The sequence below is a fragment of the Lipotes vexillifer genome, unplaced genomic scaffold (assembly GCF_000442215.2).
Source record: "Lipotes vexillifer unplaced genomic scaffold, Lipotes_vexillifer_v1.1 scaffold2542, whole genome shotgun sequence".
Lineage (NCBI taxonomy): Eukaryota > Metazoa > Chordata > Mammalia > Artiodactyla > Lipotidae > Lipotes > Lipotes vexillifer.
Window position 1 is genome coordinate 90,618 of NW_006773210.1, and position 20,021 is coordinate 110,638.

Below are 20,021 nucleotides of genomic sequence, written 5' to 3' on the forward strand. Positions count from 1 at the left end.
TCTGGGGTATACACCAACTCTTTAGGTGCTGCATCCACCACCTGAAGGATCTTGTGTATTCTGTTGATCTCTTAAATGAGATGCTAATGCCATCCTTATTTATAGCAACTAATGACTAGTTCCAGTATCTACTTTTTCTTTTATATCCTCTCAGCTGAATTTTACCTCATTAGGAGAAATTGCTTTTAACTGTTAAGAATCAAAGTTAATTCTGTTCAGAGTTTGTTTAACATATTGCTAAACCTGTAGCCATCTTTGACTTCATAGTTTTAAGTACACTATAAGAAAAGTATAGAAGCATCTTATGTTTATTTTTGTTCATTTTAGTTAGCCAACAGATTTATTTTTCTTATAATAGGAATAGGGGAGTTGGGATTGCAAGCAGTGCTGATGATTAAAGGCTGCACTGTGTTTTGAATAAAGAAGAGAAAAAACTAGCTTCTGGTGTAGGCCTGTGGCATGGGAAGAGTATGGAAGATAAATACTTGCTGATAACAGCATTCTACCAAATAAGTGTCAGCTCCAATTTTATTTTCCTTTTGCTGGGAAAACTGACCTCCTTTGAGTACTGGTGAGTGAGACATTTTGCAGCAAAGCTGAATATAAAAGGCCCTGCTCTCTGGTAGGCTAATGCCAAATGTTGGAAAGCCTTTAAAGAAGTTGCCAAGCTACATTGAGTGTCAGCTGCTAGATCTGAAATAGAGCAATATAAAAAGTTAGATGTTCTTCCTGCTTTATTGTAGACAGTGTCTTAAAAATATAGCTAGAACCATCACTGTAAATAGAGACATAAAATAATTTTGTTGTTGTACTGTTTCTTTATGTATTAGCTCTCATTAAATACATACTATAACATAACTCTGTAACACTATCAGTTCCTTAAATATTGGTTTGGCCAAAAAGTTCGTTCGGGCTTTTTGGTAACATGGAGTAGAATTAGGGTATGAGACAGAAAGAAAATCTCAACATGGATCCTTCCCTCTTTAACCTGCCTCATCTTGTTCTAGAAGTATTTAAGGTAGTTTATGTATAATAAATATAATGAGGCAGGAAAAAATAATAAGGGTTGATACTCATAACGTGATGGAAACTATAGTAATGGAGTATGGAAAAATAAGTCTATGAAAGCAAAAAGACTATATACCTAGCACTTATTTGTTAACAGATTTTCTTTCTATTTTTGTCTCTGTTTTTTTGTTTGACCACATAGGTAAAGTCCTACTTGCTGTTGTTCACCTGATGAATGGCAGCATAGTGGAATTCCCATCTGCTTTATGCTTTTTGGCAGGTTATTTCTCCCACTGTGAGCTGCTTGTGGGAATCTAGACAGATGTCAGAGGTCTGTCCCTATGTTTCTTTCAAGCTGGCAAGAGCTCCACCATGTCTGTCACTCAGGCTCCTCCTCCAGCAGCAGAATCTGTCATGGTGGTTGGACGTTTGTGTAAAATACCAAGTAAACAGTCACTGATTTTAAGATGTACTATACAAATGTATTTTGTAGTTTGGGAAGATATAGCATTTCAGTTTAGCAGTAAGGAGTGACAGAGAAAGGCTAGTTTATGTTTTCAGGCATATATATAAAATCTTAGCTATTTTAGTGTCAGTTGATCCTTTTTTGTTCTTAGCAATATATAATGCCTAATTCGTACTTCATGAGAAGATGGTAGGAAAATGTATGTGGTTCCCTATACCCTTCCACTACTCTACCCCCCACCCCTACCCCCTAACGATGTTACTGTCTTTTAAAGTAACCAAAAAATAGATTAAAGGTTTTGTTTTATACTTAAAAAAAAAAAAAAAGAATCCAAGCACGTCTTAAAGTGAGCAGTAAAAGTGCTTTAATGGTTATGAGTTACCTAATATAAATGTCACTTTAATCTGTATTCTCTGCCAGGCAGTCTCCCATTGAATTTTCAAAGGGTTATCCAGAGACTGAGACTAGATAACCTGGCCTAGTTTAGTAAACCTCAAGAGAGATTTTAATAAGATGACTTTCATAAGTCTCCTCAAATATTGTGTGTATCCGCTTCTGATTTCCAAGCACACATCACTGACTAGAGCAGCTCCTATGTCTATTTTGGCATCTTCAAAATTAATAGTTTGTACCATCAGGATGGGAACCCTCACACTCTTCCTGCCTTTTGATCAAAGATATACTGAGTCAGAGCCTCCACACTGTCATTTGCTTCTAGTAAGTGAGATACCCAGGGAGAAACATTAAGTCCTTTAGGCCACTAGAGCATTGTTTTTGCATAAATGCAAGAGGCGTTGCTGCTCTGTTACCACTACAGTGCCAGGAACAGTACCTTGTGATGGGGAAGAATTAATGCACCACCACAGTGCCGAATTTACTGCTGAGGAGGACCGACTTAACTTTGAGGTTGGAAGGGTAGAAAGGAACAGTCATAGAGCTTGCTGATTTAATTTCTCTTATATATATTATATTGCATGTGTGTGTGTATTTATAAATATATACATATGTGTTGTATCACATATGTGTATACCTATATACATGAAGAAAAATTGTTCACTGAGGCAATTTTGTATTGAAACAATGTAACTGGTAACTTTCTTAGAAGGGTGATTATTCATAGAGTTGTAATGATAATTTAACAGTTATAATGCAAGTACTCTCTCATTTTTTTAAAAAAAGTATGTGCCATTAACTCTCCTGGACATTTTCATTGCCTTTGTAATCAGGTTTAACTTCTAATTTAAAGGGAAGATATCTGAAATAGTGAGAGCATCTCAGGATTTTATAAAATAATTTAATCAACTCTTATTTGAATATTATATTATGTCACCATCTTTTAAAAAGGAGATGAAAGTTAAGGCCTGTCCAGTAAGAGAAAGGTCAGTATGCCAGTGAGCAAAGGATCTCAACGTAGACTTTGTGAAGGCTGACAAAGTAAATGGTATATTTTTAAGGAAAGGAAATTATAAAGTAACATTAGCAAAATATTCCCAAATGAGGATGTATAGAGTGAGGCAAATTACTTCTTGCAAGAGATTGGGTTAATGACAGCTTGGAAAATTTTAAGATAATAATTTCATAACACAGAAAGCATTTAGATAAAATTATCTAAATGCATTCTGCATTGTGAATCTGTTACCAAAACACTTTTACACTGTGAGAAGAACAGGAGTTTATTAATATTCATAATGCATTTTGAAAGCACATGTAATACTTGCATTCTGAAAACTCAGTGTAAGAAGTAAAAAAAAAAAATTGTTCTTAAGATTTAGAAAATTAGAAGAAAATGATTTGGAAGACAGTACTTCCTTGTTTGCATTTTTGCAAATCCTTTCCCAACTACACAGATGCAGCCCCCCTTGTGTTTTCTAAGTAAACAGTTTTTAAAGTTCCCTTTTTTCTCTCACTGGAAATTACATTTACCTCCTTCTATTAATAATAATTAATCTACTCACTTTAAAAATATTCATTGTGCACATCAACTGTTCTTGTTCTCTTCATGATGGAACTCGCTAAAGAAAAGTCATTTAGTCTTTGGTGATGACTAAAACTGCATTCGTCCATCCAGTGACTATTAAGTGTTATATGTCTAGGTGCTGAGGATACAGAGGGCAGTGGGACAGACATGGTTCCTCCTTTCAGGGGCCTTACATTATGGTGGGGGAGACCATCAAAATAAATACTTGCAAATTATGACAAAGGCTTATGAAGGAAACAAATTGGGAGATGGAACCACTGGATGTATGAATTAATGTAGCAAGAGATGACACTGGAAGATATATTGAAACCAGCTTTCTTGAAATATAGTTTAATTTTACTTACTGGACCCCTGAGAAGATAGAATTTGAGTCAATTATAACACTAAGATGGAATATATGATATTGTATAAATAATAGGAAAGTTTGTTTGGATTTTTTTGCTAAACCTCTCCTCATTCCCATGGGTTCATTTCATTCCTTCTATAAACTGTTAATTCTTTAAGATTGCATAGGGTAGAAACCAATATAAGATATTGTAATTATATGATGAGGGCCCCTTTTTTGAGATTTAATATTAAAGCACACAATTTTAACTGAGGGTAACCAGAATGTCTTAATCTTCGTATTTCTACCCCTTTGAAAGTCTCTGGGGTCTTGCTACCTTTTAAAGTTTTTAGGTACTTTGCTTAAGAAACTATAAAATACCCAAGGGCTGATTCTGGTCTTGTTTATTTCCACATGTCTAAGTCCAGCAGAGTGTTTGGTACAAGATTGGTAGGTGTGCTTGGTAAATACTTGTTAATTAAATGAGTTCTTTTGAAAGTATGGGTGCCAAACAAGGGTAAATACTCTTGGTAGCACAGAATGAAGAGGTCTGTGTGAAAAGAGCTTATATGAGAAGGCTCTATGGAGAAAGTAGAAGTGATACTGGACTTTGAAAGATGGGATTTAAGGAGAAGGAAGGAGTAGGAAATTGTGTGGAGTTATAGGAATGTAGGTGGGATATGCGCAGAGTATTAACCATTCCAAACTGGCTGTCATTGAGAGTTTATACATGGAAGTAAGGTTTTAAATACTACGTTAAAAAAAAAAAGTGGGTTGTACCAGAGTCTAGAAGGCCTTGCCTGATATGAAGGGGGTGTAGTTTTTCCCCTCTGGGCAGTAGGGACTATGACATGGGATTGATTTAGTAGTATAGATTTTGATAATAAATGTTTTAGGAGGACTGATTTGGCCATACTACTTAGAGTAGATAATAGACAGAGTAAAGGAACAGAATTCCTCAATGGCATTTACAGAAGAGAATACCCTGTTGATCTGTATGGTTAGTCCTTATTTATTCTGTGCTAGTCTCCTTTCTAGTTCAGAGAATATAAACTATCTTGGGTCCCAAAGAGAGTCATACCATATTATACTCCATAGCTGTCAGTGATATCCCCCGAGCAGGTTCCCTCTAGAAGAACAGATAGAGGGATCGTCAGAAATTCTCAAGACTAGGGGTAGGTTTCCCCTAATAAATTCTTGGCTGGAATATCACAGCTTTTTTTTCTCCCTCATATTCTTCCCTGTCTCATGACTCAGAATTCCATGGTTATTTCACAGTCTCCAAATAAAATGCCAGAAAATTTTAGAAGAAAGTTACAAAGTATCACAAACTCAAGTAAGTGATTAATGCAGCATCTACCCAGTCCAAGCACCATGCTAAGTATGGGTGTCCAAAATGATAGATAAAACATGATTTTTGTCCTCACAAAAGTTAGTCAGATGGACTAGACATAAAACTTAAGAACACTGAGGTGCTTTGACTGAGATATATAGGGTAGTTTGGGAGCATTTTGCCTATTCTGGGGCTTTAAAGATGATTTCTTGAAAGAGATGAGTAGGAATTAGATGAAAGAGAGGGGAAGTTTATTCTAGACAAAAGAACAGCATGAACAACAAAAAAAAGGCATTTGCAGTAAGTGTCCAGTCTTGGTACCCAGTGGTCAGTACCTCAGGTTACTTCCTCTTTTTGGTTTTCAGGATTGTTTGATGGTGACCCTCCCTCCTTGCATAGGCATCTTCCCTCCTTCCCTTCCTCGAATCAGTTGGCTTGGTGGTTTGTTTTCTTTTAGTGTGCTCAAAGAACAAGTTCTGATTTTGTTTTTTTTAATAAAGGATACCTTTCTTTTTTTAAATTAATTTATTTTATCTCTGGCTGTGTTGGGTCTTCGTTGCTGCGCGTGGGCTTTCTCTAGTTGCAGCGAGCGAGGGCTACTCTTCGTGGCAGTGCGTGGGCTTCTCATTGCGGTGGCTTCTCTTGTTGCGGAGCACAGGCTCTAGGCGCGCAGGCTTCAGTAGTTGTGGCACACGGGCCCAGTAGTTGTGGCTCGCGGGTTCTAGAGCGCAGGCTCAGTAGTTGTGGCTCGTGGGCTCTAGAGCGTAGGCTCAATAGTTGTGGCGCATGGGCTTAGTTGCTCCACAGCATGTGAGATCTTCCTGGACCAGGGCTCAAACCCATGTCCCCTGCACTGGCAGGCGGATTCTTAACCACTGCACCACCAGGGAAGTCCAAGTTTTGATTTTGTTAATCATTTCTGTTGCCTCTCTTCTCCCCCCCCACCCTAAGTTTTTGTGTTTTTGTCATTACTTTCATCCTTCTATTTCCATTGAGTTGACTTTTTTGTTGTCTCCCTGTCCAACTTCTTGATTTGAAAGCTTATCTCACTTATTTTAAGACTTCCTTTTAGGCATATAAGGATATAAATTACTCTCAAAGCACAGTGTCTCTCAGATTTTGACATGTATCACTTTTGTTGTCATTCAGTTTTACACATTTTTCGATTTCCATTGTGATTTCCTCTGTAACCCATGGTTTATTTAGGGAGTGCATATTCAAGTTTCCAAACAAAGGGATTTTACTTTAACCTTTATTTTTTAAACTGTTGATTTCTAACTAAATTGCACTGGGATTAAAGAGTGTATAGTCTGTGTGATATCAATTCTTTGAAATTTAGGACTTGTCTTGTATCCTAGTTCCCAGTCCTTTCTTGTACATCTTCCATGTGTCCTTGGAAAGAGAATAGATTATTTCTTGAAAGCCAACATATATATCTAAGTTTGTATATTTTTGTCTTTTTTTTTTTGGTATTCTGAATAATTTGCTTATTAAATACTGAGAAAATGTGTTAAAATACTTATCAAAGATTTATAAGTTTCTCCTTGTAATTCTACCATTTTTTTCTTTATATATCTCTTAAGTTATGTTGCATACCATATGGCTGTGTACTTACACACTCAGGATTGTTTAAATTTCTTATTGGATTCTCTGTTTATTATTCTGTAATGATGAACCTAAGTTTTAAAAATATTTTGTTTATTGCTGTTTCTGTACCAGCTTTATTTTTATTTGGATTTACCTGGAATATCATTTTCTACTCTTTTTTTTTTTTTTTTTTTTTTGGTGTGGTTTGATTTTGTATGTCTTGTATAAGCATTATCTAGATGGATTTATTATTTTTCAGCCATTCTGATGATCTTTATCTTTTTGATAGACAGGGAACAAATTATATCCATATTTCCAGATTCATCTTACAGTTGTCTTCATTTTCACAATGATGCAGCCATTAAAATGTTTTAAAAATTTTTTAAATTTCCTTTTTTAATCAACTATAATAAATTTTTTTCAAGAATAAATGCTTTAAAAACTTCCTTTTTAAAATTTCCTTTCCTTTTAAAAAGGAAATATCTCTAATTCAATATCTTTGCACATATAATTTTCTTAAGACTCACACCTCAGTTTAAATGCTCCCCCTTCTTTCAGAAAAGTTTTTCTCTGACCTATCCCTTTTTAAAATAGCACTCCCATTTATTTTATATCTTAGTATATTTATTATTTATTTCTTCTTAAAAATTTCTTTTATAACACAGAAGTTATTTATAGACAGGTTATTTAGTGATATTAATATTAATACTACTATTACTAATCATTTTATTTACATGTTGATTATTTGATCTTAGTCAATAGAGGGAGAAAGATAAAGGAGCCCTAAAGGAGTAACATGCTCAAGTGAAGAGCAAGTACAGAGGTAGAAATAAAGACTACTCAGGAGTGGCAGACAATGAGAATGGGAGTACTTTTACAGAGAAAAGGAGATCTGTAATCCTCTAGGATTCTGGGGAAGAGTGAGGTAAGTGTAACTACATACACGTTTAAGGCGAAAAGGAGGTTAAATGAAGAATTGCCTACATCAGACCTTATTTACTGAGTAAAGAGGGGAGAATAAACGGAGCTGAGAACGTTGGAATATTTGTTAAGTGGAGCACCCTAAAATAACAGAGGTTAGGCTCCAACTTTAGTTAGGGTGAAATTACAATGTGTATTCATTTGAATAGTACCTTCTGGTCTATGGCAGTAGGGGGTTAATAGAAATGATGCAGGGAGTGACTTAAGTTACGAAGTATGTGGTCATGCTGATGATGGAATGTATTACACAGGGCAAAGGTAGCATTGACCTAAGGTAGAAACATCGAAGGTAGAAACATCATGAATGCACTGTGAACACCATGTTAAGAGGGGGACCTGAATTCTTATTCCAACTGTGCTCTAAACTATTGTGTAACTTTGGGCACAGATTTGCCTTCCCCCGAATTAGAAAGGGGTTGAGCCTGATCATCTCTAAAGCCCTTTTCAATTTTCAGATGATGAGAGAGTATATGAAATAGATGGAGTTGAGTGATTAAAGGTTCAGGTAAAAGTGGGTAATAGGTGAGAAGAAGCAAGAACGTGTATGAAGCTTGTAATAAGTTTTACCTCCTAACTTTGTAATAAATGTTACAAAGTTCATTGTAATCAATGAACTTGTTTTCAGTGTTCATTCACAATTCTGATCTCATTTACCTATTTAAAAATATAAGTTGGTAGAGACAAATTAGTATTCTCATTTATAGACAATCTAGCTAGAGGAAAGATCACTAAATTTGAAGTCTAATTCCAGCTGTGTTTCTAAGAATGGCATTTGCAAGCCACAGTTTTTATCCTTATTTTCTCATCTGTAGATTAGGGGGGTTGACTTCTGTATCATACTACCTGAATTTTACTTTTCGGCAGGTTTCTAGGTCAGGGTAATATGGTAGTTGTTATGTATCTGCATTTTATAAAGACATTTGACATAATCTTTTAGATTGTCCTTTGTACACAAGAAATAGTAAATGTGTGGCAGCACTTGGGAGAATTTGCAACTTGGGAATTACCTCATAAAATGACACAGGATTCTTTCCTCAGTATAGTCTTATTCACCGTTTTTGGCAATGACATGAATAAAGATATTGATGGCTTGCTGATTAAATATCCTATATGCTGGGTAACAGAATCAAAATCAAAGATGATCTCAGCAGACTTCAACTAAGAGCCGAATGGCGAGATGAAACCCTGTGGATTCCTCTGGTTGGGCCAGCAAGCACACTGCATAAGATGAGAGCCAGGGGCTTCCTTCAGATCTTGCCTCCATTACTTCTGTGTGACATATGGCCCCACATGCAAGAAGCATAAAAGAATATTGTGAATTCTTTCTTTACCCTGGGGTTATGCCACTTCATTCCCCAAAGGCAACCAAAATTATCAGGTTTTTAAGTGTATACTTCAGGAGAATTCTACTCTCTAGTGTCAGAGTTGTCCTTCTTGCCCTCTTGTTTCATGTAATGTTAGAGAAAAATAAATCTTATAGCTGGAAAAAGATTTATGTACCATAAAGTTCAGTGATTCTCAAAGTGTGGTCCTTGGGCTAGGAGTAGCAGCAGCAGCATCACTGAGAACTTGGTAGAAGTTTAGCTTCTTGGGGCCCATCCTGCACCTTCTGAATTATTACTTCTGGGGGGCCCAGCAATTTGTGCCAGCAGCTGATTTTACATATGAGGAAACTATGATCGGAGCAGTGAAGTAACATACCAAACATTATATAGTTACTGGTGGCTTCTGTTATATTTCACCCATAACTTGCTCTTTTTCTTGTGTAGTTTTGTCTCTTTTAAAAAAAACATGTTTTGTTTTTAAAGTTATCAATATAAAAAATAGGCCATTGATTCACTTCCTACCTTTTTCATTTGTGCTTCTCTGTGTCTTTTGGGACATAGCAAATTCAGATGAATGCTATTTTGAGGTTTTTATCACGATTCTTTAGACTTAGCTGACTTTTAAAAACCAAACCTTAAATCGGCTCCCTGCTATTTTTTACATGCAAGACTTTTTGGTTGTCTCAAGGGTGACCTCTGACTTCTTTTCCAGACTCCTTTCCCATCATGTCATGTCTCTCCTTCTTTTAGAATTTCGAAGCTATGTCCTGTTCTCACTGCATCTACTCCTTGCCTCATATTTCCTCTTTTTCTTTTCTCTCTGCACTGAAATCAGCCTTTCATTTGATTTCATCTTCTTAAAGCATTTGGATCGTCCAAATTGAAAATATTAGTATCCTTTAGCCTTCCCGTGGCATTTCGGTTTTTCTATTTCTGTATTTGTGCTTGGCTTTATTTTGTTAATATGCATTTATATCAATCTTTTGTTAGTTTATATGCTCCTTGAGGACAAGGATCGTGTTTTATTTGTTGTCACTTCAGGCTTCTTGCACCATTCTCCTCACTTACTGGTTGATAGACAAATGTTGGTTGCATTTGTGTTCAGTGGAATGAGAACATACTCTGGGCTGTACTCAGTATCTGTAACTCTAACCAGTTGTCTTATAAATATGCTGATGACTGCATTGGATAGTAGGCACAGTAGGGATAAGTCAGCTCCAACTCCTCCACCGAATTTTACAAATGGAAAATTACAGATCCACAATCAGTTAATCTATATTTTGGTGTTCTTATGTGCCTGGCATAATGTTGTGCATGGAGGATGATATGTTTTCAGTGTCATTTCCATAAATAAAGGACAGCACATTTTTACTATTGATACTGCTTTATACTTACATACATTTAAATTACATGCGTTGTTCCTCTTTGTGAACTTGAAACTTAGATGTATGGTGTTAAGGAGATGTTTAAATTTTTCAAAATTCTTAACAAAATTTTAGTTGCTATCTTAAGATTAAGATACTCTGTTGTGGGGCTTCCCTGGTGGCGCAGTGGTTGAGAATCTGCCTGCCAATGAAGGGGACACGGGTTCGAGCCCTGGTCTGGGAAGATCCCACACGCCGCAGAGCAGCTGGGCCCGTGAGCCACAACTACTGAGCCTGCGCACCTGGAGCCTGTGCTCTGCAACAAGAGAGGCCACGATAGTGAGAGGCCCGCGCACTGCAATGAAGAGTGGCCCCTGCTCACCGCAACTAGAGAAAGCCCTCGCACAGAAACGAAGACCCAACACAGCCAAAAATTAATTAATTAATTAATTAATTTTAAAAAAAAAGATACTCTGTTGTGCTAAATACCCAAATATCAAGACTAGGTGTTTCCTGTTGACGAATTTTCACATTCTAGTAAAATACAAAATTTTCTCAGATCATCTCAACATACTTGTCAAGGAAGAATATATATGCTTCACTGTGGGATAGAGTGAAAATTTTATCATTTTTATTTCAATTTTTCTGTAAAGCATTATAATTTTATACTTAAATTTTAATTTTTTGAGTAGTACTCAAAGTACACTTTATAATATTTTAGAGAACTTTTGAAAAGAAGGAAATGTTGGAGATGAGTTTTTAAATGGTGGTTGCCTGGAATACAGTGATTTTGGTTCATCAGGCAAATGTTCTTATAAGCTGTCTTGAGAAATGGAGATGTTATGGGTGGCTTAGGACCAAAGTTAACAACTTTGAAAGAATGTGCCACTATATTAATTTTGAAATTATTTTTCTCCAAGACACATCATTTTTATCAATTTTTAGCTAACTGTGTGGAAAATGGAGAAGTGGAATGCTTTAATAAAATTTTGTGATCAGAGGTAAATTGTAAAAATTAAATATAATAGATTACCAGCCCATTTAGAGGCTCATATTACCTTAGCAGTTGTATACGGGGAATTTACATACAGCAGGGTTGTTGATTGCTGTTTTTAGGTCAATAATTTTAACCTTACTGTAACATTGTAAGCTTGTAAATTTGATCTTATTGTTATGTCATCCCAAACATATGCAGAACTCTTTTGTCATTGTTCTAGAGCCATTTAAAAGGCAGTTCAGATAGTAATACATGAGAAGGTAGAAAAATGTTACGATTCTTCTTCTGTCCTTAGGAGTTTATAGTTGGCATAGGAGACTTTATGCAAAGGAAACAGAAAGCATTCTGCACAATAGCTTTCAATTTCAGAGTGGAACATAACTAATTTTTCTATTTATCTGGCATTTTAAATTTAGTTTGTCAAGTTATTGTTATTTGTCCACAGTCAACTAAAAGTTTGTGCTTATTAATATCATCAGGGGCAGGCTTTGCTGGATGGTAATAAAGTAAAGCTGTGTCACATCTGTAGTTCCTGTCTCTAGCACCTGTTTCCTATGAAAATGTAGAGCTGAGTTTCTCTTTTTTTCTATTTCAGTGAGCATTTGTCCTGTGCTTTCACATTCTTTCTTCATGGGGAAAGTAATGTATGCACAAGTGTGGAGATTGCCCAACACCAGCCAATTTATTTGATCAATGAGGAGCATATACACATGGCTCAGTCTTCACCTGCACCATTTCAAGGTAAGTAAAAGATGATGTCCCTGCTCTCCACCCTTCCCCACCAAGTGGATAGCCACCTTTCCCAGTAAGGTTTTACAGAATGAGATACTATCTTGAAGAGTTAAGCTAAGCAATAAGGATCGATTTCTGAAGAAGAAAGAGAAGACCACAAGTAAGTGATAATAGCTTGCTAGTTTTTTACTAAAAGCTTCTCACATACAACATGGTCTTATGTGTATCGAGGAATAAAATGTGGAGAATTTCCTTTATATAAAAAGAGGATTAATAAGTATTTGAAAAATATAATCCAATGAGTGATTGACAAATATTATAAATTAAAGGTTTTCATTGTCCCATGGTTTTAGGAATGTAATGACTTACAGAAAATTACTGTTAAACTTTGTACTATTTGAAATTTCAACCAAAATCAAATTTCTAGAGTTGTATAGTATGTAGTTTCTTCATTGATATTAATATCTTATTTTCTTTTAATTACAGGCTACATTGTTTGTAGGTATTTGGTTGTAATTTAACTTACATTCATATTTTCATTAGTTCTCAACTAATCACCTAGATATCACCAAAATGATGCTATGTCCCTTTTTCTCTAGCTGTGCATTCTAAAGTTTTGGTTTTGTGTTTGGAATTCATAATTTTCTATGAATAACTCTTTAAATGTTATAATATTAAATTGAACCATATAGAAATATCTTTTTTAGTTCAATCTAATTTATCAGTTCTAGCGATGTCTGGTTGAAACAGTCTTGGTATATCACAAAATGTAATTTCAAATTTTTTAAAAATAAAATTGACTAAAGTATTTTTATTGATATAATAGTCTGTCAAATGAGTATTTAGCCTATTATTTATGATGGCTTTTTGGTTTCCTACAAATGATTCTGATTTAATTTGATGAAAGCATCTTTTTCTTACCTTAAGGATTATTAAGGTTTTTTTTTTAAGATAAAAAAGAACATTGAACCTACATTTTCCTCCATCTTGCAACACATTTTAAGCTATTTATTATTCTGTAATTTTGGATGTTTTATGTATGAACTACTATGTAATTCGAAATGACCCAATTCTCAAACTGTACACTTAAGAGTTGTACAGTATGTGCATATTTAAAAACTGTGTTATTTAAATACTGTGTCAAGATTATTTAAATACCGTGTTTCCTTGTTCTAGAGTCATTTAAAAGGCAGTTCAGATAGTAATACATGAGATTATTTAAATACTGTGTTGCCTTGACTCTGAAAGTGTTGAGGATCATCTGACTTTAGATTTTATTTATTATTTATTTATTTATTTATTTATTTACTTCTTGGCGTTGGGTCTTTGTTGCTGTGCGCGGGCTTTTTCTAGTTGTGGTGAGTGGGGGCTACTCTTTGTTGTGCTGCGTGGACTTCTCACTGCAGTGGCTTCTCTTTGTTGCGGAGCACAGGCTCTAGGCACGCGGGCTGCAGTAGTTGTGGCTCACAGGCTTAGTTGCTCCGCATCATATGAGATCTTCCTGGACCAGGGCTCGAACCCATGTCCCCTGCATTGGCAGGAGGATTCTTAACCACTGTGCCACCAGGGAAGTCCCTGACTTTAGATTTTGTCAAGCAAAATAAAAGCATTTACTTATGATAATAGCAGAGGGCATTACTAGTCATGAGGAAAGATAGTATTTGCAATACCAGGTCCCTATAGACTACTTATTTTAAATCTTACTGGTTTCTTACTAATACCTCGAATCATGGAAGACTTTGTGGGGCATTATCCTGCCAATTTCCCATGATTGGTGAGGAGAAGGTACATTCTTAGGGCAGGTGTTGGCATATAGATAATTATAGTGAACATAACCATATTGATGTGGAGATTTCCTAGAAGTGTTAAAATAGGAAAATTGCCCTTGATTATGTGTGTTGGTTAGATCAGTATTTTTATCCCATTTGGATCAGTACGGAACAGCAGAAAGGCAACACGAAATATGTGATGTCTACAGCCATCTCTGTCTTGATTGATGTGATACATCATCCAGCTTTTAAAAAAATAAAGCCATCCCCCAAAATGGACCTCCTGGTTAATGCCTATGCTGAGATTTTTTTATAAATCAGGATTAAGGAAAAGTGACCTTTTTCCCCAGAAAAGTGTTATTCGGAAGGTCAAAATACTCACCATGAGACTAAGAACTGGCTGAGTTATACAGTATTACGTTAGCTACATTTTTGTGTCTAGCTCAGTGAAAATGACATCAAGGTCAAACAGTGAAAGAATAAGAGAGAGAGGGACTTTGAGTCCTTTATTTTGCATAAAATAAATTTTATTTAGAGTTGTTTAATCAGCAGACCAGCAGAACAGTCATAATTGAAATTATACATAACATTATGTTTCAGACTTGGTACATTAAGGCTTTCCTGCTATTAGATGTTTTATGTATATATTATTTTAAAATTACCTCAAATATTTATGAAGTCTCAGGAAACCATAGGAAGAATGTTCAAGTCCTAGACTGGTTTTGGGGTATATGTATTGAATGGTCTTCTTCTGTCATGGAAGATTCAGTATTCACATTGTATAAGCTATTACCAAACAGATGTTTATATGCTTTAATGTATAGATAGTTTATATATTGTGTGTTGATATAGCTGTCAGACAGTGTTATACGTCCCCCATCTGATTTCCTTCAAAAATTAATTTGAGTTGAGAGGCATATAAATAAGAAGTACTAAAATGAGAAAGTTTTAAAAATTACACTTTAAAAGGAGTTAGGGAATAAAGAGCAATATACATTAAGTGATACTATCCTTCACCCTAAAAATTACCATACATGTAGCATTACACTTAAGCAGGAATTATTACTGTGATCTGTAACATATGTTTCTCCTCTCTGCTTTAGTACTGGTAAGTCCTTATGGCTTAAATGGCACGCTAACAGGCCAAGCATACAAGATGTCAGACCCAGCCACCCGTAAGTTGATTGAGGAATGGCAGTATTTCTACCCAATGGTGCTGAAAAAGAAAGAAGAATTGAAAGAAGAGGAGGAGTTGGGGTATGATGATGATTTCCCCGTGGCAGTAGAAGTAATTGTTGGTAAGAGAAAATATTTTGCCTGAAGAACTTAATTCTGTCTTCTTCATCTTCCTTAATTTAAAGAGATAATCATTCAGATTCATCAAAAATAATCTCCATAATTTTCCCATCTTTTTGAATTCTCTTGACACAGTGGTATTTGCTGAGTAGTTACCTTGCCTGAAGCACCAAGGGTCCCCGTATTCCAAATGCTATTATGATAATGTTGGAACACATGTTTAAATAGCTATTAACTTATGAAAGGACGAAACCTATCACTTTTGGCAGTACCTAGTGAGCTTTGACTCTGACCACTGGAATAATGAATTTGGCGGTCGAGTGTGAACTTTTTCTCAGGCCTGGTGCTCTCTCTCTCTTGCCTCACAGGTGGTGTTCGGATGGTTTATCCTTCAGCTTTTGTTTTGATCTCTCAGAATGACCTCCCAGTTCCTCAGAGTGTTGCTGGTACCGGAGGCCATATTACAGTTGGGCAGCAGGGACTTGGTAGTGTGAAGGACCCAAGTAACTGTGGGATGCCGCTCACCCCGCCCACCTCTCCAGAACAGGCTGTCATAGGTGAGTGCGGTCCAGGTGTGGAAGAGATCCCAGAAAATCGTGTAGTTCCCTTGCCATGGAACACGTGAGAAAACACATTGAGAAATTCCTGGTGGAAGAGATGGAGATAGAGTAGTGTGGGGATTTTACAAAATGGAGAAGGAAAATTGTAAACAAACAGAATTTATGAGCTCAGAATTTTAATTGTGCCTGTATTAGTCTTTACTCAAATTACACAGTTTAATTGTTTCTCGTAAGTTCTCCATGTGCATCTGCTCTTTTATACTGATGTGGGTGCATTTAGGAGACAAGATGTGAGTTTCTTTTCTTTCTTCCTTTTTTTTTTTTTTTAAAAAAAAAAGGAAAATACTAAATCAGAGAATAGTTGATGCCTTTGCCCAATTGGCTGTTGCCAGCCAGGGACAAGTCTTGGATGAATTCTCTTTCCTTATTATATTATAAAGTTAGTCTAACATCCAGGATCTCTGAATAAATGCCTTGTCCTTTCAATAATGTATTTGTCTACAGTAATGACAAATATTAATTACATTTGAAAAATTTGTCAATTTCAGCATTCTTCCTTCTTGGAAAAATACAGAAATTGTTTAATTTGGGAGAATGTTGCCTTCTTTGTTGAGTAGTATATATCCTATATTAACTTTTTTGTTGTAGTTGACTTCATTTTAATTGAAAATCTAGTCACTAAGAAAAGGATACTCATCATACTTGAGCTGAAATGAGATTAATTATAGGTATTTAATGTGGGCCGTGTTGGCAGGAGTAAGTAAAGCCTTGGCCGCTAAACTTTGAAAACAAACTATCAAGCATGATACATGCTCATCATGTGGTGAGTTTCGTGAGGGTCAGATAAGATAGTTTTTCAGAGTTTCTAGCATAGTGCTTGGCATGTAGTGGCATTCAGTAAATGTTCATGGTTAAGTAATATATTGGGGAAAAGTATAGACTTTGTGATTGAATCTAATTTTAAAACCTAGCTGTAGTTTCTACTAGGTGAGTGACCTTATTTAATTCTCATACTTGCTCTGAACACGTTTCCTTCTCTGTTAAATACTATATAGTTTCCAGGGTTATTATATATATTAGATCATGTACTTGACAGTGCTTGGTAAACAATAAAGCAATATAAAAACAGTAGTGTAAGAAATTTAAAGCAGTGCTCAAAACTCCAGTTTCAGCACACAGTATTAAGTTATCTGGAAGGAATTACTCAGATACTGTGTGGGAGACAGAAATGGACAACACGTAGCCTTTGGGGTTTTTTGGGGGGTTGGGAGGAGGGAGGGTTTGGCCGTGCCACATGGCTTGCGGAATCTTAGTTCCCCTGCCCCTTGGAGTGGAAGCGTGGAGTCCTAGCCACTGGACCACCAGGGACGTCCCTAGCCTTTGTTTTTAAGAGCCTTGTAGTTAATAAGATGGTGAAAAAATGTACTACGTCTGGCTCTAATATGGTAGAGCAGAGAATTTGGATGATCTCTTATGAAAGGATTTGCCGTCAATCAGTTTTTATTAAAACTACTTTAAACTGGGGCTTCCCTGGTGGCTCAGTGGTTGAGAGTCCACCTGCCGATGCAGGGGACACGAGTTTGTGCCCCGGTCCGGGAAGATCCCACATGCCGCGGAGCGGCTGGGCCCATGAGCCATGGCCGCTGAGCCTGCGCATCCAGAGCCTGTGCTCCGCAACGGGAGAGGCCACAACAGTGAGAGGCCCGCGTACCGCAAAAAAAAAAAAAACTACATTAAACTGAAAAAGCATAAAAATACTTGTACAGTTTTTTATAATAATATCATAGAGAAGATATATTTTTAAAAGTCTAGAATTATCAGTATTTTGAAAAATGTTAATCATATTTCATATCAAAGCTTGGATTTGGATTTTTAACAGTTACACTACATAAGTTGGCATCAGTTTTTGTTTATGTTTGTTTTTGTTTTGCCTGGTACTTAGTGAAATTTGTGTTCACCTTAAAACTGAAGGCCTGGGCTTCCCTGGTGGCGCGGTGGTTGAGAGTCCGCCTGCCGATGCAGGGGACACGGGTTCGTGCCCCGGTCTGGGAAGATCCCACGTGCCGCGGAGCGGCTGGGCCCGTGAGCCATGGCCACTGAGCCTGCGCGGCCGGAGCCTGTGCTCCGCAACGGGAGAGGCCACAACAGTGAGAGGCCCGCGTACCAAAAAAAAAAAAAACTGAATGCCTGCTGTATGCATGATGCCTTGACCTTTGATCAGTTCAGAACTCTAAATCCATAATTCAAAAAAAAGAAGTTTAGGGACTTCCTTGGTGATCCAGTGGTTAGGACTCTGTGCTTCCACTTCAGGGGGCACGGGTTCGATCCCTGGTCTGGGAACTAAGATCCCACATGCCGTGTGGGGCAAAAAAAAAAAGAGAGTAAACCTAAAAAAAAAAAAAGAAGTTGTTTTGTTATGGTGGGTTTCAAGTGTGTACTTTATAACTATAGATGTTTAGATTTCTTCCCTTCTAACTCTGTGTATGTCATTGTGCTAGGCCCTGGGTAAATAAATCTCTTGATGCCTCCTCATTCCCAAAAACAAACAAAAGAAACTAAATAAAAGTGACTGATATATTTGAAATAAAATTAATTTGTCCAAGTTTATACATCATAATAATGTTGAATTACAGCATAGGACTCCTCATATTCCATCAGCAAGAGTCCTGCTCAGCCTTGTCATTCTGCACTTGACTGATGTTGAGCATTGCCGTGTTTTCCTAGACATAGGACAAAGTGGGTTACTTTGCCCCTTAAAATGGCCAAGAGTCTCCTAGATTAGCATGGATTCTCAGAGGGCCAAACAGTTCTGCCTCGTGTGGATAGGTACATCAGCTTGTGTTTTCTGTTTATGGAGATAATTGTGAGAAGAAACATTCAATATGCATTTAACAGCATGGAGTACAGTTCTCATTTAATTCCATATAAGGTCTAACTCACATTTTAGTTAAATCATTAAAAGCTACTGAAAAGCGTTAACCCAACTTTAATCAGAAAAGATTTTGTGGCTTGCTTTCCCCATGCCCTCTCCTGTTTTCGCCATAAATAATTCCCTTATGATACCATGGATTTACGATCTGTTTGGCTGTATTGTAGGGTGTTTGGGGGCAAAGGGCTATTGTTATCTACTTCTCTTTGTTTCTTCACTTTGCCTAGTTTTATAATAGGCATTTGAAAATCCACTGTAAAATCAAAATGTTTTATTTTGTACCATGAACCAAGTCAGAGAACTTTTAAGATAAAAGGTAACAATGAATTTATCTCATTTGTATTATAACAGTACTTCTCTGGAGAACAAGAAAGTTTCTCTTCCTTAGAATGTAAGCATTGGGGTTTGTTTTTTCTTTTTTTTTTAAAAAAATAGAGCTGAGGGGCTTCCCTGGTGGCACAGTGGTTGAGGGTCCGCTTGCCGATGCAGGGGACGCGGGTTCATGCTTCCTGGTCCGGGAAGATCCCACATGCTGCGGAGCGTCTGGGCCCCGTGAGCCATGGCCGCCGAGCCTGCGCGCCCGGAGCCTGTGCTCCACAATGGGAGAGGCCACAGCAGTGAGAGGCCCGGGTACCGCAAAAAAATAGAGCTGGGATTACCCATTCAACTCATATAATGGTTTTTTTGCAGTGATACCAAGAATATTAGTTTGTGATATAAGGTTGTTTCTTTCTTTTTCACACGACAGTGGAGGCCTTTCAGAGCACTTAAAATTGATTATTTCAATCAAGATGTTTTGCATCGTAGTTCTGTCAAGAGTAAAATCCACAATGTGTTTATGAACTCAAATAGATAAAAGTAGTTGAATCAGAATTTAATACTGGAAATTGACTTCAGTATTTGTCTTGTATGAGATGGAAGTAGTAAAATACTTATTATCAGCAATTATAGTGGACATAGTAGAAAATGGATTGTAATAGCAAGTAGAGTTGGAAAAACTAAGTGGAGTTATTAGAGAGAAACCGTGAATTTTTAATCCTCTGATATAAAATGTTGAGTCAGCTTCTTTCAGTGTTTTAGTATTAAGCTTTCATAAGTAGTGTTAGGCATAAGGATGAACAGTTCTACACACAGATTTGAAATTTGACCTTCTTAAGAATTTCTTTCTCTTACCCAGGGCTGCATGCAGATGTTACACAGCCATTTAGCTACATGAGCATAAAGCTCCCTCTACTGTTTTGTTCTGCCTTGAGACTTATTTACTGCATTGGGCTTTAAAAATTCAAACAACCCATGCATGTTTATATTTTTAATATTGTCATGTTTGAATCCTCCCATGTAAGTTGTCTCCAATACCTGTGGAGCAGGAAT

The 20,021-nt window shown here is 36.6% G+C and overlaps 1 protein-coding gene across 1 annotated transcript in view; it reads left to right on the top strand.

Moving 5' to 3' along the window:
• Positions 1 to 20,021, top strand: part of MED13L (mediator complex subunit 13L) — a 136,161-nt gene that overhangs the window by 60,685 nt on the left and 55,455 nt on the right. Inside the window, exons 3-5 of the mRNA XM_007448160.1 lie at positions 11,960 to 12,105; positions 14,969 to 15,163; positions 15,530 to 15,718. Coding sequence (XP_007448222.1) covers positions 11,960 to 12,105; positions 14,969 to 15,163; positions 15,530 to 15,718 — 530 coding nt within the window. The remainder of the gene's footprint in view (positions 1 to 11,959; positions 12,106 to 14,968; positions 15,164 to 15,529; positions 15,719 to 20,021) is intronic.